At 43.8% G+C, this 24,431-nt stretch overlaps 1 protein-coding gene across 1 annotated transcript in view; it reads right to left on the bottom strand.

Moving 5' to 3' along the window:
• Window positions 1-951: 951 nt before the first annotated feature.
• Window positions 952-24,431, bottom strand: part of LOC124805699 — a 149,090-nt gene continuing 125,610 nt past the window's right edge. The window contains exon 5 of the mRNA XM_047266269.1: window positions 952-1,184. Coding sequence (XP_047122225.1) covers window positions 1,054-1,184 — 131 coding nt within the window. The 3' untranslated portion in view covers window positions 952-1,053. The remainder of the gene's footprint in view (window positions 1,185-24,431) is intronic.

Raw genomic sequence — 24,431 nt, 5'->3', positions numbered from 1 at the left:
GATCGACATTGCTGTGTATCACTGATTTCTGTGCGATGAACTACCAGCGCTATTGGAGAACGTTTACCCAAGCAGAAAGACAACCACTGTGATTTGTGCATGACGGGGCACAATCACGTCGTCTACTGATGGTACAGCAGTACTTTACCGAAACGTTTCACGGGTGATGGGTTGATCGAGGAGGTGCAGAAGCATTGCCTCCCAATTCACCTGTACTGAATCCGATGGATTTCTGGCTGTGAAGTCATGTACAGGCACTGATGTACGCCAGTCCGTTGAGAATGGCAGACATTACAAGAGTCTGTGACCAATGCGTGAATCGCTATCCGAAGCCAGGTGTATTTGAAAGAATGCTTGATTCGCTACAAAGAATGGCTGAAGGATGTATGTATCAGGACGTGTGGTAAACACATACCGTGCTGACTGTACTGTCTACTTGAATGTAACAGACAGATGCGAATGAGAGGACAGATTGGTCCGTATCCCAACAGGTATTTGTTTTCAGACGTACCGTTACAGAAAACTTTCTTCTAGTGTTGACGAATGTTACTTGTTGTAGGAATATGTGATACATTTTTTTTAAAGTTGTAATGATTATACCGCAGGTGATTAATGTATGCGAAGTGTGTGTGTGTGTGTGTGTGTGTGTGTGTGTGTATGAGCGCGTGCGCGCTCGTAAGCGTCTTTCCGTGAGTTTAGTAACGGTACGTAACTAAGTTATATCCATTTGCAACTTCCAAATGCTGGTAGCCACGTCATACATTGGTGGAGGGGCGATCAATTTAAAGGCACGTTTTCAAAGATGCGCTAAAGGTCGTCGATACACAGAGCAGTTAACACGTCTGTGAGCAGACGGAACAGTAGCACAAGGGCGGTATTCGCCTTAAAGGTTCTTGCTGGATCTCTTAGTAACAAGTGAATAGAGGAAATAAATGAGTGGTAAAGTAGTCGTTTGAGATGCAGTCACTAAGTTAAAGTGATTTATTTGTCGTTACTACAGTTGCGGGAAGACTACAGGTAGATTAGACAACATATGGCACTGGCGGCCGTTCCCTAGCGCTCCTCCTCGTCGATGTCGGCGTCAGCGACGGCGTCGAAGCCCTCAGCGGTGTTGCCGTCTCCGACGAGCAGCACTGTTGCCTCGTCTTCTCCGGACTCCCTGCCGAGCCTCGGAGTGAAGTCACCTGCACATAACGGAAACGGCGAAACTCACACACACGAAAGCATTTCTGGACCTACAGCTACGAGACACAGCCATAAAATTTCTATTATCAGCTTGAAAACGTAATGTTGCGTAATTAATTTTTGTATATTTGCAGGTAGATGTCTGTACCCTACACAAAAACACTGAAGTGCCTGCATCACAGTAGCATAGCATAGCTCTAGAAGAGACAAATAAAAATGGCGCATTCCATTAACAAAGTGGAAAATCGTGTGGTAAATCATTTTCTGCATCTGGATACGATCAACTCTCTAACAATTCTTACTGATTTGGTGGGGGTATAAAGCCAGAATATACCACCACATGACATAGTGGTCAGGTGGAGCAGACACATTTTAATCAAATAAGACTGAAGAACGAACAGTGTGACAACCCATCTCTCTGTGAATAACCAGATATCATAAGAGAAGTGAATGATCTGAAGCACTGTGAACTTTGGTGTTCTACCTGCTAAATTCACAAGTCAAAATATTTCTTCACATGCAGTACAATAGTTCTACTCACACATTACATATCGCCAACAGTGTATAATGATTGCAACTAACAAGTGGGAATGAAGGAATTTAGATTTAGTATCAGAGTTTTCCACAAGGATCAGTATTGGGCCCATTACTTTTCTCATTATATATTAACTATAATCTACAATGAAAATATCACCTGCACACTGATGACCTTCACTTATAACTAAGTCCAAGTCTATCAAACTTGGGCACAGCCACCCGATTTACCTGTCATATCTGAGTGGGTGCAGTACATTGGTTGGAAACTTAACCCATCTAAAACACAAAAAATCTTCATCGCTCACAAGTCTTATTACCACGCTGTTCAGAGAATCTCTTCCACCCTTTACCTAATCTGCAAATAACTTGAGGTTATTCTGGACCGTCATTTAGACTGGATTGAGAACACAACTGTAGTCTGTACAAAAGTGTCAGTATCACTTCATTCACTACAGAAATATAAAAGAGTATTTCCTTTCGAGCTTAAAAAGAAGATCGCAGAGTCACAAGTACGGCCCATACTTGACTAAGGGGATGCTATTCTCCAATGACTTTTCCAAAACTGGTTATGAATACTGATGTGCGATACATTTGTGACATACGCTATTTCGACCATTCCACTCCTGCCTATGAACTATTATCATGCTTGCGTGACGATAAATGTAGAGACTATCACACTCTATATTTTCTCTGTCGTGTTCTCAATCAATGTAGTCCATCTTGTGTCTCTTCAACTCTTACACTACAGCACAGTAGAAATACTTGTTCTCAACTAAGTAAAATCCTTTCTGTACCTTCACATAACACTGCCATATTTTCTAAATTACTTTCTCTGTCAAGAATCCCACTTTGGAACAATCTTCCTCAAAAATCAGTCAAATTAAATTCCTTCTGAACTTCAAAAGACAGAGACAGTTAATGGTCCGCCTCTTATCACAGTAGCCATCTCTCCCATACACTTGTCTACAGCTCACTCTCTTCAATCCCCCTCCTCTACAACGTTTCCCTCTCTCATGTTGTCAGAGTTCTTTAACTTCTGTTCGTTCCTAAGAGCTATTGTCACTGTCATTTCAGTCTTCTCCTCATTCTTAATCCCTTCGCTTCTGGCCGCGAGAGGTGGCCGCTCGGTCTAAGGCACCTTGTCACGGTCCGTGCACCTTCCCCCGTCGGAGGTTCGAGTCCTCCCTCGGGCATGGGTGTGTGTGTTGTCCATAGCGTAAGTTAGATTACATCGTGTCTAGGCTTAGGGACCGATGACCTCTGCAGTTTGGTCCCATAACACCTTACCACAAATTTCGAATTTTTCTTTCGCTTCTATAATACTGAACATGTATACAAATGTGCTAATGTAATGCGCGAGTATATCATTCTTAATGCCCTGTATTATTGTTATTATTATTATTAGTGTCAACTTATTTTCACATTTGTTATTATTGTCAATTATTATTACCATTGTCATTGTCAATTATTATTATTTTATTCTTCTTCTTATTAAATCTGTGAATGTTTTTGTAGTATCTTTTGTATGTGTCGTTCCTGGTCAGATGTAAGAAAGGACACATAATGCAAAATTTTGAACACAAAAAGGCCGTCTTACGTTGGGTCCTGAGGCTGCTCATACCTACTCAAAATGCCAGGTGGAATGATGCATCAGCGGAAATGGTGCAGGTGTGTCAGGCCAATCCTGGTGACTGACTTAAGCCACCTAATCACTACAGAAAAGTGCCGGTTGTGTCACTACAACCTCAAGGCAGAGGAGCAAAGCAGGCAGTGGAAACATGTGGTCTCACCACTGCCAGGAAATGTCTTTGTGATTGCGGTGGAGTGATATTAACACGTTACACCTGTAATGGGCAAAAAGTGTCAGAGGAGCATACTGCCGAAATATGAGCAAATCATGGCAGGCTGTCAAGGCGGAGCATCGTGCGTGCAGTTTTCCCAGATGATGTGTCTGATCCACGACAACCTTTCATCTCATTCTGCACAGGACACAGTCACACATAAAGCTTCTTTCAGTCTATAAAATCTTACCTTAATCCCCAAATTCTCTAACATGCAACCCTGTAACTTCTTTCCTCGGATGAAGAACCCATCGTGCGTAAGGCATTTCCTGAAAGACTGCAGGATTATTTTCGAGGTGAAACGTTTCCTGAACAGCTAAAATGAAACTTCTACAACCAAGGTCTCCTCCAGGTCATCCATTTTAGGGGGAAACGTCAAGAACAAATGTATCATTGAGTTTCATGGTAGTAATTTACTTTTTTGACGCGAGAATTAAAACTTTATCCCTCTGTAAACCCCGGGTGTGTATAATATCTTATATATGGCATGTGAAAGAAAGGCTGCCTAATGTTGTGTACGTAATGAAATTCTCATACCTACTAATCATCAAACTGACCCTGCCATTGACAACATAGGAATTTCCATAAAATGGAGTATTGGGTTGTGGTTTTATAACAGTTTAACACCTCAAAAGAATCATTCTCATTGGGATGATACTTGAATAAATCACAATGGGATATTGTGCTTCCTGTGAGAAGTTTCCTCAGAGGTTAGCATTATTTGTGATTCTACGTATTTCTTTGCAGTAAAAGGATGTCATTTTGCATTCTTCTGACCCCCAACACTCTTTCTCCACGTAGGCTACTCAGGAAATTTTATTCGTCTCGCCAGAGAGCATCTCCCACCCGCTCTGCCCGCGCTACGGGGTCTCTGCGACCTCTAGCACCATAAACCACCACTGCCACGCTCTGTTCTCTTTCAGGGCAATAAACATCCGCCCCCGCAGAAGTGGCAAGATGCTTCCCATCCCCTCCTTAGCTAATAGGGGCTTCTGCGAAAAGCGAGGACAATTCGCCCTTTTTGCCACTGCTAAGCCATAATTAACTGCCAGACATGTTGTACGACAAAAATTTATAGTATGTGGTGCTATCCAGTAACAGCCAGTGATATGGTTAATCTGTTTTTGCATGTTAAATGTGATATAATATAAGTATAAATCTACAAGAATGTTAATTCTATACTGACAAAATCTTGCCGCCTTAGAAAAGCCACTGCACAGGGCATTGATGAAAGACCACCCGTGTCTTGCCCTGTTCCATTTGGGCATGGAGTTTCTTAACGACCTCTAATTTCTCCTCCTAATTTCCGAGATCCATATGCGTGGTAGACAACAGAGACCACAAAGTTGTTGCACTGTCTGCCTGGAATATTGCTTCCCTAAATTTACTCAATAGAGTTTCAAAAGAAAAAATCGGTCTTTCTTCCACAGACTCTCACTGACTTTCCCTTCACATCACTGATACATTTTTATATAGACTAAATTCGCTCGTTATGGTCCTAGCTGAATGCTCCTGAATTTCACGTCTTCCTCCATGATCACTTAATGAAGGCTCCAAACAATGGAGCCATATTCTGTACATCACAGTAGAGCCGTGTATGCCGCTTCCTAAGTGATGCATCTTTACAATAAATCTACGTCTTTCATTTATTTATTCTGTTTCATATCTCTTGAGGGTATCCTCCCATGATAATCAAACTATGTGACAGGCTCCATTAGTTTGTTAGTAGTATTCTAAATGGTCACTATGATTAAGAAGTACGGAAAACGAAAGTCATCTCTATTAAAATCAACATGGGTTCCACCAACAGAGATCTTGCGAAACTCAGCTCGCTCTGTTCCTCCAAAGGTTCACAGTGTTGTAAACATCGGCCCTTACGTAGGTGTCGTGTTCCTTCACTTCAGAAAGACGTTTGACACGACCCAGCACTGCAGTTTAATAATAATAATAATAATAATAATAATAATAATAATAATGATAATAATAATAATAATAAAAAGAAGGAATAAAGACGAAGCTTACCATAATTGCGACTTCGTTGCAGATAGAGAACTCAACATATCACTCTAACGGATGTGCTAGGAAGGGCTCTCAACAACGGAAGGATATAAAGGTAGCTTCGGAGTCCGCAAGGAAGTATGTTAGAGCCGTTCTGATTACAGTGTGTATAAATGATGCAGTAGAAAGTGTCGGATGCTCTTAAAGACTGTTCGCGAGTGATGTGGTTGTCCATAAGTAAGTACCAACGCCAAAAGACAGTATCGATTTTCAAAATGACGTGCAGAAGAGTGATGAATGGTGCAGACTCTGGCAGATGACCCCGAAGGAAAATAAATGTAATATATTGCTCATACTTATAAAAAGAAATCCACTACTATACAGCTACACTACTGATGAGAAACTGCTGGAAACAGAGTCTGCCGTACAATATCTGGGAGTGCTACCCACAGCGACCGCAAGTGAAATGACCACATAAAACAAATAGTAGGGGAATTAGATTTCAGACAGATTCATAAGACGAATCTTGAAGAAATGTAACTCATTCACGAAAGAAGTGGATTTTCAGCGCTTGTTCGACCGATTCTTGAGTATTGTTCATCAAGCTGGGACCTATACCGATTAGGTCTTACAGAAGAGATTGAGAAGATAGAACGAAGAGCGGCGCGTTTCGTCACGGGATCGTTTAATCCACGTGAAAGCGCTACAGAGATGCTCGACAAACTCCAGTGGCAGACACTACAAGACAGGCGTTGTGCATCAGGAGAGGTTTACTGTTGATATTTCGAGAGAGCACTTTAAGGGAAGAGTCCGGAAACATAATAATTCCTCCCACATACATCTCACAAAATGACCACGAGGACAAAGTTCGAAAAATTATTGCTTATACAGAGGCTAATCGACAATGACTCTTCCCAAGCTTCATTCGCGATTGGAACAGAGAGGGAGGGATCGGTTAGTAGTACCTCAAGTACCCCCCGCCACACACCTTCAGGTGGCATGCGGGTGTAGATGTAGATACTGTTAAGTTCTTTCTAGTGTTTATGGAAATTATCTCGCCGTTTCCTACATTTAAAGGAAACAGTAGTTAAACACCATTTGGACGTACCAATTGCGTCTTATTGCTTTTCCTTGAGATCATCGGGCGACGATATTCTCCAGAAGACAACAGCATCGCCAGCGAACAATGGCAGAGTGTAATGATTAAGGTGATAAGTGATTTATGTTTACAGGCTGTCTGAAATGTTCAGCGTCAAAGTTATACGGACTATAGAGTTTCATAAACTGAGTCCTTTGATATTAAGCACGAATGGTAGCAAACAAATGTATATACTTTTTTACATAAACAATTTATAACTGATAGCCCAAACTGATTATCACAATTTCACATGTGGGAAGCGGATCTCACCTGGGAACTGTATTACGAAATTAAGAAAATAGGACCTGGATAAACTAAACGTGCTAGAGGTTGCTGAGAGTTTTTCAAAACGAGCATTAGGCAAAGATTGTCTGAAACAGGGGTAAGGAACATGACAGAAGACGAAAATTTAGCCTTCAGAAATAGTGAAGGCAGCAGAGGATCAAAGTCCAGTACGAAACCTTGGATACAGCACGTATATCGGATCTAACTGACGGAAAGAGAAAATGTAAATAAGCAAGCAGCCAAAAGCAAATACAGACGTCTGCAAATGATATTCACGGGGACTGCAGTAATGGCTGGACGAGAAATGCAAGAATGTAGAAGCATGCATGACTACGGGAAAGATAGAAGCAGCATATAGGAAAATTTATGAAAACTATGGAGAAAAGACAAGCACCTGTATGAATATTAAGAGCTCAAATGACAAGTCCGTACTAAGAAAAGAAGAGAAGGATAAGAGGTGGAAGGAGTACATGCAGAGAAGTAAACTTGAAGACCATATTATATAAAGGCAAGAAAAAGTAGATGAAGATGGGAGTTATGATACTACGAGATGAATGAATGAATACAGAGTTTTGAAAGACCTGAGTCGAAGTAACGCCTCCTTCAGAATTATTGACATCCGTGGGACAACCAGTTCTGAGAAAACTATTGCGCCTTGTGGGCGTGATATACCGGACGAGCGAAATAACCTCAGAGTTCAAGAAGAATGTAACAAGTCTTATCAAAAAACGCAAGTGCAGACAGGTGTGGATAATCCCAAATCATCAGAGTAATTAGTTATGGTGGCAAGATAATGACGAAAATTACGGAAGAATGGAACAAAAGGTAGAATTCGACTTCAGGGAACATCAATTTGGGCGCAGGAGAAATGTAGGAACACGCAATACTGACTCTTTTATTTATGCGAGAAAACAAGTTGAAGAAAGGCAAACCTAAGTTTATAGCGTTTGTGGCTATATAGAAAACTTTTGAAAATATCGACTGGAATACACTCTTCGAAATTCTGGACGTATCAGGAGTAAAGTACAGAGAGCGAAAAATTATCTTCAATTTTGGACAGAAGACAGACTGCAGTTATAAGAGTCTAAGTTCTTGAAAGGGAAGCAGCGGTTCAGATGGGGAGAGACGCAGTTGTAGCTTCTCCCCTGTGTTAGTTAGCAGGTGCAACGAGCAAGCAGTAAAGGAAACCAAGAAGAAATTTGAAAAGGGTACTACAGTTCGCCCGTTCAGATTTTTTCTTTGGTTTTCTGAGTTGCTTTTTCCCCATAAGAGGAAGGGAAACACACAACAGTAAAACAGTAGAACAATTAAATTCGTTTAAGTATCTCGGGACAGAAATACCAATATATAAAACAAGTTCAGGTGAGATTCAAAATAGAAGGAAATATAACGCTATAAATAGTTGTAGAAGTGATAAAACCATGACGAAGGAAATAACACTGACTTCACAATGTGGTAACTTAGACTGTTCTTATGTATGGCAGTGAAAACTGCATCCTAAGAAAAGGAGATGAACGAAGAATTGAAGCAGCTGAGGTTCCTGGGATCACTTTTTAGATTAATGCTAAGAGACAGTGTGTTGAGTGAAGATATAAGACAATATGGTTCAAATGGTAGAAATGGCTCTGAGCACTATGGGACTCAACATATTAGGTCATAAGTCCCCTAGAACTTAGAACTACTTAAACCTAACTAACCTAAGGACATCACACACACTCATGCCCGAGGCAGGATTCGAACCTGCGACCGTAGCAGTCGCGCGGTTCCGGACTGCGCGCCTAGAACTGGGAGACCACCGCGGCCGGCAATATGACAGTAACTAGATGTAAAAACAACAATGACAGATGAGATTAAGCACGAACACCCAAAAAACATATGACCACGTCAAAAGGATTCCTCCTGAGCGTTTGCCATGGCAAGCGTTACATTTCAACCAGATTTGAAAACGGCCATCGGAGAAAAAGTTTTGTTAAATTAATTTTCTTTCTTAACAGGCTAACAGCCACCCCTTGAGGTGCAAGAAGAAGAAGAATATATTGAAGTTCAGTATGTGAAGATAACATTACAAAATAATGTAATACCTTTTTCTTTTTCCTGCACTTTCTTTTTCCCTGCGTTCTGTTTTATTTGCGTGATTCATTGGAAGGCTAATTTTAAGGTGAATTTTGTAAATATAATTCTGTGTGCAACTATGTTTCTGCATACGTTATGCCTTTGTCATGAATGTAATTGCTAGTTTTCATTTGTTCTGGTGATGTATGTTCCAACATTTACTAAGATAATGTTAAAATTCATTTTCCAGGAACAGAATAATACTAAGTTGCAGTTTTGTATGAAACTGTAACTCGATGTACTCAGAAGTTTTGAAAGTGTGATGTGAAGCGAGATGTGTAGAATGGTGTAGAAATGCAGGGTGATTCAAAAAGAATAACACAACTTTAAAAATGTGTATTTAATGAAAGAAACACAATATAACCTTCTGTTATACATCATTACAAAGAGTATTTAAAAAGGTTTTTTTTCACTCAAAAACAAGTTCAGAGATGTTCAATATGGCCCCCTCCAGACACATGAGCAATATCAACCCGATACTCCAACTCGTTCCACACTCTCTGTAGCATATCAGGCGTAACAGTTTGGATAGCTGCTGTTATTTCTCGTTTCAAATCATCAATGGTGGCTGGGAGAGTGGCCGAAACACCATATCCTTAACATACCCCCATAAGAAAAAATCGCAGGGGGTAAGATCAGGGCTTCTTGGAGGCCAGTGATGAAGTGCTCTGTCACGGGCTGCCTGGCGGCCGATCCATCGCCTCGAGTAGTTGACGTTCAGGTACTAACCTTTTTCGTACGACTCTCCATACAGTTGATTGTGGAATTTGCAGCTCTCTGCTAGCTCTGCAAGTCGATTTTCCTGGGCTGCGAACAAATGCTTGCTGGATGCGTGCTACATTTTCATCACTCGTTCTCGGCTGTCCAGAACTTTTCCCTTTGCACAAACACCCATTCTCTGTAAACTGTTTATACCAACGTTTAATACACCACCTATCAGGAGGTTTAACACCATACTTCGTTCGAAATGCACGCTGAACAACTGTCGTCGATTCACTTCTGCCGTACTCAATAACACAAAAAGCTTTCTGTTGAGCGGTCGCCATCTTAGCATCAACTGACGCTGACGCCTAGTCAACAGCGCCTCAAGGGAACAAATGTACAACTAAATGAAACTTTATAGCTCCCTTAATTCGCCGACAGATAGCGCTTAGCTCTACCTTTTGTCGTTGCAGAGTTTTAAATTCCTAAAGTTGTGGTATTCTTTTTGAATCACCCTGTACAATCGATCGGTCGAAGGAGAAAGCAACAACAAAGAGTCAGGAGTGAAAAAAGAAGGTGATGTCGCGGCGCCTGAGCGCTAGTGGCTGATGTAAGATAAATCTTTGAACAGCGATACGCTCTGTGGTTTCGGTGTGTAATGCAGAAAAGGAATTAACTACACGTATCATGCTGCATTTTAGTCGGAACTGCTACTCGGCTCATTAAGCTTAAAAAGTATGATCTGTAGATCACAATGCTGCGTGACAGCTGTCAAGTGCACGGTTTTGATTGTAGACAGCTAGGACTGTTTAGTCCATACCGCAGACGGTAAAACTAAACAGAAACACTGTAAAGCACTTCCTTGTCTTGAACTGATATTAAGAACTTAATCTTGAAAGTACGGTGTTCCGATGGCCGTGCGACTAATGTGAGCTTGCGGTGACTACTCTTCAAAGTGCAGAATGTTTGATGCTTATCGCGGACTGTTAACTCAAAATGCAAATGATTATAAAAATGTCAATTCCTATTTCGGATGGTTATACTGTGAAATGTGCCGAGCCACGGTCTTAAATCTGAAACTGTGACTAGTAACGGCTACCAAATGTTATGACGTCGGAATACGTATTAACTGAATGAAGCGTGTCTTACTTTGGTCGCTGCATATAGACGCGCTAAATGAGATAACTGTACAACCATCGCGCATTCCTGCTACTTTCACAACGGCGGCTACGGCCAGGAGAACAAGTAGACGGCGATAATTACTGGACTGCACGCTCAAGGATTATGGACCAACGACGCGGACGTCGTCGGCTTGTCGACAGCACTAGCTAATCCGCGACTGACTTCGAAAAACACTGACAAAAGGCTCAATTCTCACGAACTGTACCTCTAAATAACGTTGCAAGGACTTTTTTTTTTTTAAAAAAAAATTGTAGTCACTGCTTTTACGTAAGAGCAAATTACAATACTGAACTGCATTTTATTTCTTTTCAGTACCATTCAGAATTATAATTAAAAGTTGATTCGTTCACTAAACCATTTTTTACTATAGGCGCTATAATTCTGGAAACTCATTGATATTCGACACTGTCTATATTATTGCTAATTACTGCTATTATTACTAATGAGGCCAAAGTTATCCGTCCTTTCTTTTTTGATTCACTTTCAATCGCTCGTTTGTGTAATTTGTGTTTATCTCCATTTGCATATTTTAATGTTTTTGCTTATTCTCTTGTGGACTACTGTCCTGTGTCGATCAAATACGCGTTCTGTACGATACCATCGTTACGTCAGCAGACAGTGGCCCACCACTTGTCCAGTGTGTTTGCTGCAACATTTTAATTTTTGCAGATGCGTGAATACATATTTTGATAAGGTATTGAAAGTCATACCTGCATATGTGAGCGTAATATTCAGCTAATCCTGGGAAAAGGTAAATATTCTTGGTTTCAGTGTCTCAGAGCTTACATATGTATGAAATCAGAAGACCTCCACATTTATTAGATCAGTACGATCACGTCTAATTAGATTAATATTCAAGAGAGCCCTGTTTCGGTACAAGGGAGAATAACTGAAAGTTTTCAGTTTTGTCGATGACATTTTAAAATTGTCAGAGATGACACAGGGCTTACAAGATCAGCTGAACGAAATGGATAATGTGTTGAAAAGAGATTAAAGAAGTGTATTAAGAAAAGTAAAATAAGGATAATGGAAAATAGCCGCATTAAACTAGGTGATGCTCACAGAAACACACACATCAAAAAAAAGTTTTGCATCACCTCGGTTCCGAGATTTCCAGAACCTGTACAGTAAATTGGAATAGAGATCTACATAAACAACGTTTCCGCCCTTTTTCTTGCTCATGAAAACCATCCGTTTTATGATGTGCCACCATACAACAAGACCTTCAGAGGTGGTGGTCCACATTGTTGTACACACCGGTGCCTCTAATACCCAGTAGCATGTCCTCTTGCGCTGATGCATGCCTGTATTCGTCGTGGCATACTATCCACAAGTTCATCAAGGCACTCTTGGTCCAGATTGTCCCACTCCTCAATGGTGATTCGGCATAGATCCCTCAGAGTGGTTGGTGTGTCACGTCGTCCATAGACAGCCCTTTTCAACCTATCCCAGGCACGTTCGATAGGGTTCATGTCTGGAGAACATGCTGGCCACTCTAGTCGAGCGATGTCGTTATCCTGACGGAAGTCATTCACAAGATGTGCACGATGGGGGTGCAAATTATCGTCCATGAAGACAAATGCCTCGCCAGTATGCTGCCGATTTGGTTGCACTCTCGGTCATAGGATGGCATTCACGTATCGTACAGCCGTTACGGTGCCTCGCATGACCACCAGCGGCGTGCGTCGGCCCCACATAATGCCATCCCAAAACAGCAGGAAACCTCCACCTTGCTACACTCGCTGGACAGTGTGTCTAAGGCGTTCAGCCTGTCCGGATTGCCTCCAAACACGTCTCCAACGATGGTCTAGTTGAAGGCATACGCGACACTCATCGGTGAAGAGAATATGATGCTAATTCTTAGCGGTCCATTAGGCATGTTGTTGGACCCATCTGTACCGCGCTGCATGGTGTCGTGGTTGCAAAAATAGACCTCGCCATGGAAGTCTGGAGTGAAGTTGTACATCATGCAGCCCATTGCGCACAGTTTGAGTCGTAACACGAAATCCTGTAGCTGCACGAAAAGCATTATTCAACATGGTGGGGTTGCCGTCAGGGTTCCTCTGAGCGATAATCCGTAGGTAGCGGTCATCCACTGCAGTAGTAGCCCTTGGACGACCTGAGCGAGGGAGCCATCGACAGGTTCTGTCTCTCTGTATGTCCTCCATCTCCGAATAACATCGCTTTGGCTCACTCCGACACGCCTGGACCCTTCCGTTGTTGAGAGCTCTTCCTGGCACAAAGTAACAATGCGGACGCGATCGAACCGCGGTGTTGACTGTCTAGGCATGGTTGAACTACAGACAACACGAGCCGTGTACCTCCTTCCTGGTAGAACGACTGGAACTGATTGGCTGTAGGACCCCTCCGTCTGATAGGCGCTGCTAATGCATAACTGTTTACAACTCTGTGCGGGTTTAATAACATCTATGAACAGTCAAGCGGACTGTGTCTGTGATACAACATCCACAGTCAACGTCTATCTTCAGGAGTTCTGGGAACCGAAGTGATGCAAAACTTTTTTGATGTGTGTAGATTAGGAAATGAGATATCAAAAGTAGTCGATGAATTTTGGTGTTTGTGCAGTAAAATAACTGATGATTGCGAAGATATAAAATGTAGACTGACAATAGCAAGAAAATCGTTCTGAAAAAGAGAAATTTGTAAACTTCTAATATAAGTTTGAATTTTAGGAATTTGTTTTGAAAGTAGTCTCGTATGGGCGTAAAACGTGGTTGATAAGCAGTTCGAATACTAAGAAAATAGAAGCTTTTGAACGTGATGCCAAGCAAGTATCCGCCTACGTGACTAAATGGTCAACGTGTCTGACTGCTATGGAGAGGACACATTTTTCCTGTGTGAGAGGATTATTAAGGGGTGCACTGAGACTCATGATGCTGTTTGAGGAGCAACGTGAGTGATAGGTAGCGGCTCCAAGACTGGAAAACTGTCAACGGCCGGGAGAGCTGACCCCATAACCACATATACTGCATCGGAATGACTCCGTAAACAGAGGGTGACACGGCGGGTGGTCGGTACTGAATGGCCCGTCAGGGCGTTTACCCAATAATGTTGACATAATGTTTGAATAACTATTGAGATGTTGTTGAAGCGAATTGGGGAAAAAAGAAACTTTTGGTACATCTTGACTTTAGCAAGGTACTGGCTAATAGCAAGTATTCTGCGGTATCAAGGAATCTTAAGTTCGGTAGTGGAACGAAACGTGTAGACGGAAACCACCTCTCGAATCCAGTAAGCAGATCATGTGAATGTAGGTTGCAGTAGGTTGCAGAAGAGTCTTGTAGAAGATGTACCGCCGGCCGCCGGCCGCTGTGGCCAAGTGGTTCTAGGCGCTTCAGCCCGGAACCGCGCTGCTGCTACGGTCGCAGGTTCGAATCCTGCCTCGGGCATGGATGTGAGTGACGTCCTTAGGTTAGTTTACCTGATTCCCACAACAGGTCGAACGAAGAGTGCATCCACACTGAAGGTATCACTATTTGCCGTCAAGGTGCATATATTTATATGTGTGGTGTCTGTTCTTTCGAACATGTCCGAAAGAACAGACACCATTCATGATTCTGCAGCCATTTGTATAAGAGAGGCGTTCAGCAGGTAATACAACACATTTTTCTTCTTTTTATTAAGTATTCCCATACACCGCATTATTCACCATTCTTTTCGTTACAAAACCCTGTTTTTCAACAGAATCTCTGCTCAGTGCGGTGGCCTTACGCCACTTTACTGGGAGGGCGTGTGTGCCCGCACAGTACAGTCCGCTGGTCGACGTCGGAGCCAGCGTCTTGCTGCATCAGTAACCTGCCCTCATCCAAGTACTACTTTCCACAGAGTGCATCCTTCATGGGATCAGAAAGATGGAAGTCGGAAGACGCGAGATCCGATCTGTAGGGTGTACGAGGAAGAACAGACCAATGAAGTTTTGTGAACTCCTATCGAGTGCGCAGAGTTGTGCGGGTCCTGTTGAGCAGCGAGTTGTTTGATTGCGATCCATCGATCATCAGCACTGCAGGAGTCACAGCTGTGCGGCACGCGGAAAATCGGACAACTTCTAGGGACATTATTGTGATTAGGACGGACGTCTCGCCCAACGACTCACCGTGCTTCTGTTCAGCCAGATCTCCATAGGCATTGATATCTGCGATGCTCTTATTTTGTGCCAAAAGAAACTCAATGACAGCTCTCTGCTTAGAACGTACCTCCATTACAGACGTCATTTTGAAAGCTACATATAGCGCCGCCATCTATCGGAACGTCATGATACTACAGAGGCTGAAGTAGGAATGTTTCACGATGTCCCACAACAAATTAAACATTTTTCTCAATCAAAATTGATCGAGAAAAAAATGTTGCATTATTTGTTGAAGGCCCCTCGTACGTAGCGTGCATGATCGGAAACATGTGGACCGCAGGTTTTGCGGAGACGGCAGAGGGAGCGACTGCACGCGCTGCTGTTGGTGACCTCGCAGCGCCCATTTGCCGGCAGTGGGCGGCGGGCGAGTTAGCGGCGGCCGGCATCTGCGCCTCATCGGCGGCGGTCAGCTCTCATTCTCTCCCTGCCAGACTCGTCAGCAGCAGCTGACGAGATTAACGGCTGCCGCGCGACGAGTGCAGCTGCGGCCCGGCGCACCACTTGTAAAAGCTGCAACCCGGCTCGCTAGGTAGCACCTCAGTGGGGAATCTGATCCAGACCTCGTGAGCCTTCTTTATTCTCCAGTCAACTCGATCTTCCCTGCGTACTTCCCTGCGAGAGAAACTGCGATTTATGGGATACGCGTTTCAGCAAACGTCTGCTTCCGCTCCTATTTAAGAAAGACCAAGCAGAAAATAAAACTAAGCATTTCACGTAATGCACAGACGGACACCCCAATCATGAAAAGTGTTCCACAGGAATCGTTAAGGAGGCCATTTCTGTTTTTCTCTGGGTTGGTGATATTGATAAGTGCAATCAGTGTACACAGCGCCCGTACCGTTAGCCAGAGGGTTTACCTCATAAGTACACACTGACGTGACAAGTCATGGGATATCTTCTAATATCGCGTCGGACCTCATTCGCAGTATCTAGACGTGACATGGAGTCAACAAGTCGTTGGAAGTCCCCTGCAGAAATACTGCCTCTATAGCTGTCCATGATTCCGAAACTGTGCCAGTGCAGGATTTTGTGCACGAACTGACATCTCGTTTATGTCCAATAAATGTTCAATGTGACTCATGTCGCTCGAATTGTCCAGAATGTTCTTCAAACCAATTGCGAACAATTGTTTCACAGTGACATGGCGCATTGTCATCCATAAAAATTACGTCGATGTTTGGCAGCATGAAGTCCATGAATGGGTGCAAATGGTGTGCAAGTAGCCGAACACAGCCACTTCCAGTCAATGATGGGTTCATTTGGACCAGAGAACCCAATCCCTTCCCTGTAAACACAGCCCACACAATTATTGAGCCACTAGCAGTTTGCGCAGTGCCTTGTCGTCAACTTGGGTTTATGGCTTCTTAGGGTCTGAGCCACACTTGAACCCTTCCATCAGCTCTTACCAATTGAAGCAGGGATTCATTTGACCAAGCCAAGGTTTTCCCGTCTTGTAGAGTCCACCCAGTATGGTCACGGACCCAGGAGAATCGTTCCACTCGGTGTCGAGATGTTAGCAAGGGCACTCGTGTCGATCGTCTGCTGCCACTGCCCATGGACGCCAAATTTCGTCGCATTCTCCTAACGGATACGTTCGAAGAACGTCCCACATTGATTTCTGCGGTTATTTCACGCAGTGTTGCTTCTCTGTAAGCACTGACTACGCAAACAACGCTGCTCTCAGTCGTTAAGTGAAGGCCGTCGGCCACTGTGTTGTGCGTTATGAGGGGTAATGCCTGACATTTGGTATTCAGGTACCTACTTGACGCTGTCGACCTCGAAACATTGAATTCCCTAACGATTTCCGAAATGTAATCTAAAAGTCTGTTACTTAACTGCTGTGGTCATCAGTCCCATAGAACTTAGAACTACTTAAACCTAACTAACCTAAGGACATCACACACATCCACGCCCTAGGCAGGATTCGAACCAGCGACCGTAGCGGTCACGCGGCTCCAGACTGTAGCGTCTAGAACCGCCCGGCCACTCTTGCCGGCTCCTTGCGTACGTGATACTACCGCCATCTGTATATGTGCATATCGCTACCCATAACTTTTTGTCACCTCAGTGTAATTATTAAAACTGCTTCTTTCTCTTGGCAGAGGTTTGAAGCGGGAGTCATGGGAGGGGAGCCGATGGACAGCAGGTTCGTGAGAGCAACGCTGGCTGCCGGTGTAATGGGCGTGTGAGCGAAGGAGCAGTAAGCCTTGGCAGATCGTGACGAGTAAGGGCGTGCCAAGACGGGAGCAGCTAGTGGTTGCTGCAACGCTTCACATGGGTTGTGTAGCAGAATTGGATTTCTGCGGGGCAGTGTGTGTCGTCTCACGGAATTGTTTGCAGCACTAAGTCCCTGCGAGCTGTTCTGCTGGTCACTACCCTTCCTGGTGAGCCGCTTTGTTTTAATATTACTGTTTGGACGTTGCTCTTCCGTTTTCACCATTAGTGGTTAGCGTTAAAGCTCCTATAGCCACTGTCTACTGTTTTCCTACAACACATCGGCATAATTGTTGTCTGGTTTGCTCGCCTTCTCAGTCCTCTCCAGCGCCTCACTTTGTACGGAGCTTCAAGCCGGCTATTTGGTTGTGGGGTGTTCTAACTCTGGAACTTCCGTCCTGGACATGGGGGGGAGTGGGTCTAGAAAATAAAGTGCTCGCCATTTCAGTGTGGGTTATCGTAACCTTACTATCAATTTTAGCTCTGAAAATTTATTTTCTCTCTTTAAGGACTGCTCTGTACAAGCCCATTATTTTCAGTTCAAAAAATGGTTCAAATGGCTCTGAGCACTACGCGACTTAACTTCGGAGGTCATCAGTCGCCTAGAACTTAGAACTAATTAAACCTAACTAACCTAAGGACATCACACACATCCATGCCCGAGGCAGGATTCGAATCTGCGACCGTAGCGGTCGCTCGGCTCCAGACTGTAGCGCCCAGAACCACACGGCCACTCCGGCCGGCACTATTTCCAGTTGTATACATTTATTTGAAGGTGTGAGTCTCCCTTGGACATTGCTTAAGCATGAGAAGTTGTTTTTCAGTTCGCTTTTATAGGAACCTCAAGATAATTTTTCACCCTTTGAAGGTGGTTTGGAATAATTTTTACTCTGCTTTTGGAAAGGATTTTTATGTCTCTTTTAAAAGGTTAGTCTGTCTGAACAGAGCTCTTTGTAATCAATAGTTTCAATCCACCTTTAATGGCTCTCTTTTGCTCTTGTTGTAGATTGTTTTAAGATTAAGTATAAGCCCTGAATGCTGCCACCTTCGGCCATACAGATTTAGACTTTCTGTGGTTTTCCTAAGTCGTTTAAGCTAAATGGGGAGGTGGATCCTGTGAATAGAAGCTGCCCTTTCCAGGACCGGTTTTGTATCGCATGATGCACTTAGCACCGATGAACTGTGATGCCACTATGCAGCAGTACACTGATGAGCCAAAACATTATGGCCACCTGCTTAATAGCAGGTAGTCACTGATTCCGCGTATCAGGGATCCGACACTTTGTCGGTAGGTTTGTGTAGGTATATCGCTTTAGATGTCTACGTACAGGTAATGTAATTCGGGTAAATAACAGGCCGTTGATTTGCGTACGCGGTGATGGCGCCCGTTAGCGACCCAGATGTGTTCCGCATGATTTACATCAGGCGAATTTGGTCGCCGACACATCAACGTGAGTTGACCATAACGCTCCTCAAACCATTGTAGCACAGTTCTGGCTGCGAGACACAGACAATTATTCTGCTGAAAGATGACCTCGCCGTCGCTGAAGACATGAAGCATGAAGAGATGCAGGTGATTCGCACTGTCAGCGTGTCTTAGATTACTACAACAGGTCCCATGCAAGTGGAGGAGGAGGTGTTCCATAGCATAATACTGCTCCCACCAGCCTGCGTCCGTGGCGCTCTGCACCTTTCGAGCCGCCGTTCATCTTGATGACGGCGTTCGTGGAGACGACCATCGACATAGTGTAGCAAAAAATGTGATTCACCCGAAAAGCCGACACTTTTTCATTGATTGACTGCCGAATCCCGATGGTTCCGTGCCCACTCCAATCGTAATTGACGATACCGTTGGGTCGACATGTGAACACATAGGAGTGGTCTGCTGCGGAGCTCTATATTCAACAATGTACGCCGCGCGGGATTAGCCGAGCGGTCTAGGGCGCTGCAGTCATGGACTGTGCGGCTGGTCCCGGTGGAGGTTCGAGTCCTACCTCGGGCATGGGTGTGTGTGTTCGTCCTTAGGATAATTTAGGTTAAGTAGTGTGTAAGCTTAGGGACTAATGACCTTAGCAGCTAAGTCCCATAAGATTTCACACATATTTGAACATTTTAACATTGTACGATGAACGGTGTCCTCCTAAACACTTTTGCGTGTATCAGTATTGTGCTCTTTCGGCAGAGATTCCACAGATCATCATCTATCCTACTTGAGCAGACAAGCCTCCGAACATTACGTTCTATGAAGAATCGTGGACGTCCAACCATTTAGAGCCTAGTGGTAGTTTCACCGTCATTCTCTCTCTTTCCGTAGACGCTCACGACAGCAGCACCTGAAAATTCGACCAGAGTCGCCGTTTTCGAGATACTCATTCATAGGCTCTGTGTAATAATAGTCTACCCTTTGTCAAAGTCGTTTGTCTCAATGGATTTCCCCAATTGCAGCCAATATCCTCGCTAGGGTGATCCCCAGCCCGTGTCTGCTCCGCTCACATAATTTTGTTACTGCGCAACGCTACCGGGCGGCATCCAACGTTGCGGTGGGCAGTGGTCATAACGTTCTGGGTAATCAGTGTATGTACTCCTAACTTTTTTAAACATGTTACGTTTCGGTAATATTCATTGTACATTCGGTTTTTTATTCCCCTCTAAAGTATTAGTTTAAAATGAAAAGCTAGGATAATGTGTTATATGTGTTTCCTGAGAGATGTGACAAAGGCTTTTAAGTGGGAGAAAATCCTGTAATTAATTGTTTTTGGAAAATCTTTTCGATGTTGAGTTTACGAGCCACGACACAGCAACACAACTCCGTGATTGAGTACTTGGAAAGAGGATTCAGGAGTGTTTGAGGCGAGAAAACAATTAGCTGGACCGCGCATAGTCTACAGACGATGATGGCGTGCCAAAAGAAATCTTTATTAAAACTTTGTACATGTCAGTCATTGTTTTGGGACCGTTCCTGACTGACGTGTTTTCCTTATTGCGCCAGGCTGGAATAATTTAACTTAATCTTGATTGATTTTGAACTGAAGTGCACAATAGTTCTTTTCAAGAAGTTTCAGTCACCACCTTTCTCCTCAATACGAACATGTTTTTTGATGCCAGCCTACGCGGGAAGAAATCATAATAAAATAAGGGGAATCAGAGCTCGTACGGAAAGATTGAAGTGTTCATTTTTCTTGCACGCTGTTGGAGCGTCGGACGTTAGTGAAATAATTTCAAGGTGGTGAGCTGCGTGTACTTCCATCTTTCCACGGCTCGTTTCCTGAGCGTCGTGTGGAGCAAATATTTTTGGTAATCGTCAGTGTTTGGGCGCGATCGGGCTCTAGCATTTCGTTGCTGTCTTTTATTGCTTCGCTTCTATTTCGTTTTTCCGCGGTTGTTGAGGTTTGGTCCTTTATGAAGCTCTTTCGTTTGAACTCCCGCCCGTAGTGTACCCACTATCGATTGCGAGTTCTGTCTTTGGTGTACCGTAGGTTGGTAACACGACCGACTCACGTGTATACTGCAGCAGACTCTTTGGCCTGTACTATTTATAGGCGAGAGCGGTCACGCTGGGGGAGGTTGTCGCGCAGTGGCCTTCGTGTCTGCTCTGGTGACGTCGACATCCTGCCTTCCGCGTACGGGTGTTGTTATCGAACCCGCACTTCTACCCGTGGAGGAACGCCGGCCTGGTTCAGGTCCCTCTGTCCGCTCTTCACTGGTTGTCCGCGGGAGGCGGAGGGCAGCCTAATCATCGCCTGCGTCGACAAAGGCAAACAAACGGTAACCATCATGGGGCGATGGAGCCGCCGCTCGGCGAGGGTTTGAGTCCGGGAGCAGTTCGGCTGGGTCGGTGTCTACCGGGACGACTGGGGACGGCTCAGAATTGTGTACAGCAGTCCCGGACAAACGACGAAGTGCGCTGAGGGAAAGGAGAAAAGAAGTTAAGTGTGAATGTTTCAAGTTGATCGTCCTTTGGAATTGAGTTCATGCAGTCGTCTTTCCCGCCTTGTGACCACCGTTGTGGCAATCCTCTGTTCTGTTCACTGGTGCAATTCTGACAGTGCAGATTCCTCCACGCATCGTTGCTAACCGGTGTAGTGGTGTATTTTGGTAGTTATTTGTGTACGTTTGCACTTCTATGTTTTGGTAGTTCATCCTACCGCCCTGTGGTTGCAGAATTTCGGTGGGGAGTTAGTTCCTTGTCTCCCAAGATCTAGTGCTGTATTATTAAGGTTAATTCTAGTTCAGTCTAGTGTTCTGTTAATCCCTGGCTGTATGTGTCCGCCATACTATTTGCGCTGTATTTATTCCAAGTGAGTTGTACTGACAGTAGTTGGGGGTTCGAGTCCTGTCACGGAGCTGATAAGGGGTCACATTGGTTTCGGATTGTCCGTTGGGTGTTGCCTTAGAGGTTTGTTAACATTGGCATGTCAGCATTCAAATGGTTCAAATGGCTCTGAGCACTATGGGACTCAACTACTGAGGTCATTAGTCCCCTAGAACTTAAAACTAGTTAAACCTAACTAACCTAAGGACATCACAAACATCCATGCCCGAGGCAGGATTCGAACCTGCGACCGTAGCGGTCTTGCGGTTCCAGACTGCAGCGCCTTTAACCGCACGGCCACTTCGGCCGGCCATGTCAGCATTGTCTAGCGCTACCGGGCCTTAAAGAACATTGTGCTGATTAGGGAATGTTGTTACACGTTCTTGTTTTCATTTCGATATCTATATATATATGTGAAGACAACCGCATGAAGTAAGATCTGTTCTGGAGCTATGCTGGATCTTGCGCTCTTGGGATTTTTGGTTTTGTTATGATCGCGACTATTTGGGTGTCAGGAATATGGAACTGTGTTGTTAGTTTGGCTCGAACAGCGGACACGTGGCTAGTTTGGTACGTGTGTAGTGGCATGGCGTCCTCGTGAAGGCGTGCCCGCTAGATTGCTATAGCGTCTCCTCAAAGTGTAATTTCCACCTCACTAAAACCCCCTTGTTAAAAGGAAAAAAACTTTAGAAATACCTTCTATTTGCATTAACTATCTTCCCTGTAGCTTAAGTAAATATCTACTCAGTGGCTAAGCTAATGGGAGCACCTATCCTAAAAGCAACTAGCGCAAGTCTGTTATGGTGGCCCTCGTGCCTATTTTGGTCCGAAAGATTGTATAAACAGGTTTACATGCTCCGTATCGAACTTTTGATGTTTTTTGAGTGACTGTGGATTATTAAAATTAATTATAGTGCAAACTTTTGTATTTTACCAACCGTGTTTATGGGTTATTAATGTGATTGGCTGGAATGTAATACGAAAGTTTTAGGACCATAGGTTGTCCAGATAGAAATTTTGAAGCCATGCTGTTGTAAATTCATGTATTTATGTTTTATATTGCAATGAGAATTTAAATGTGCTAAATCCACGCTTTGTGATTAATAATTAAAGATTTAAGAATGCGTTCACTTAGCGCTTAGTTATGTTTTGTGTTATTATTATTAAAAAATATATTGGGCGTTTTAGTTTCTTAAATTAAAGCCTTTCCAATTCTAAAGTGGTGGCCCTCCCATTTTGGGCAATTGTAAGCATCGAAGCAGGATTTACGTAGTTGGTGTTATGTATTGTATGTTATGAATAAATTATTTATGTGTTAAATCACGTCTGATATGTCAATTCCTTGGCCCCGTCCACACATTAGTCGTAGTCTTTTAATATTAAATGATCCGACCACCGTTCCAGGTGGTTCGTTGAACCCTCTTCCAGGCACTTACGTGTGAACTGAAGCGTAGTCGCGTAGATATAGACGTAGATTCAGGTATTAGGAGGCGCAATCAATGTATGGAGGAATACATGTGACTACATTTGTGTTGTGCACCTATACGTTTTCTTCTACATATACTGCCGCAATAAAACAATGCAACACCCTGAAGGACTGTGTGTACGGAGGGGTTACAGTGTTAAGAATTTATTTATTACAGTCGTCAGCTGCCAAATGGCGCTCAGGTTTGTCTGTGCATCCTTGGTTTTGACTCTAAATGCAGTGCCGGCCGTGGTGGCCGAGCGGTTCTAGGCGCTTCAGTCTGGAACCGCGCGACCGCTACAGTCGCAGGTTCGAATCCTGTCTCGGGCATGGATGAGTGTGATGTCCTTAGGTTAGTTAGGTTTAAGTAGTTCTAAGTTCTATGGGATTGATGACGTCAGATGTTAAGTCCCATAGTGCTCTGACCCATTTGAACCATTTCTAAATGCAGTAATTGTGCTGAGTTTAGAGGTGAACAACGTTTTGCAACATTCTTTCCAGGGTGCAAGAAAGCCCCGCTGATTACGCACTCATGTCGTTCAGCTTCAGCCACTTCAGTGGAGGTCACACTGAGGACCTACAGGAAGCTGGGTGAGCGTGTCGACTGAACGATGCACATGTTGAACACAATGTATCGGTGGTTTGTTGCTACTTTCAACAGTGGTCTGTGGATCATTTCCCCATCTGCAGAACAGGTTGTTGGCATCAGTGTAGGACAGACGAATGTCAAGGTCGACGCGTTGTGTGGATAGCGGTAGCCATCTGGGCGTCATCCACGGACGAAGTCCGAGCATGTGTTGCACCTGCTATGGCATCAGGAACCATTGGCAACCGTCTACTTGCAACAGGATTGAGAACATGAGTGTCTTTGTCCAACAAAACAAATTACCAACAAGTTTTCGTTGAAAAGTAAAATGGCTCGTACAATAAATTAGAGTTTAGACATATGGACACAAAAAATACACAATACATCCACATTTGCAGGTCATATACTAGAAAGTAGAAATACATCGACTGCCAGCACTTATCTCTCTTATTCGTGGCAAGGACGCCAGAAACCTAATATTGCAACATTTGGCGGGAGAACACTGCCGTATCTTAATCAGTTAAAGACTAAAGCAAGTGAAGCTTGCATGAAAACTGTACCTAAGTGTGCTGATACATAGTAGACAAACATATTGTCAAGACGCATTGTGCATTGTCTCAAACTTAGTGATAGTAACGTGTAACAGGATCGCAAAAACAGCACTAAGTGAGCTACATTATCATTAACCTTAATTCAGACGAATAGTTGTCAGAATTCAGAAGTATTC

This window comes from Schistocerca piceifrons, chromosome 7, assembly GCF_021461385.2.
Source record: "Schistocerca piceifrons isolate TAMUIC-IGC-003096 chromosome 7, iqSchPice1.1, whole genome shotgun sequence".
NCBI classification, from domain to species: domain Eukaryota; kingdom Metazoa; phylum Arthropoda; class Insecta; order Orthoptera; family Acrididae; genus Schistocerca; species Schistocerca piceifrons.
Note: the sequence above shows the minus strand (reverse complement) of the source record. Positions and strands in the feature narration are given on the sequence as shown.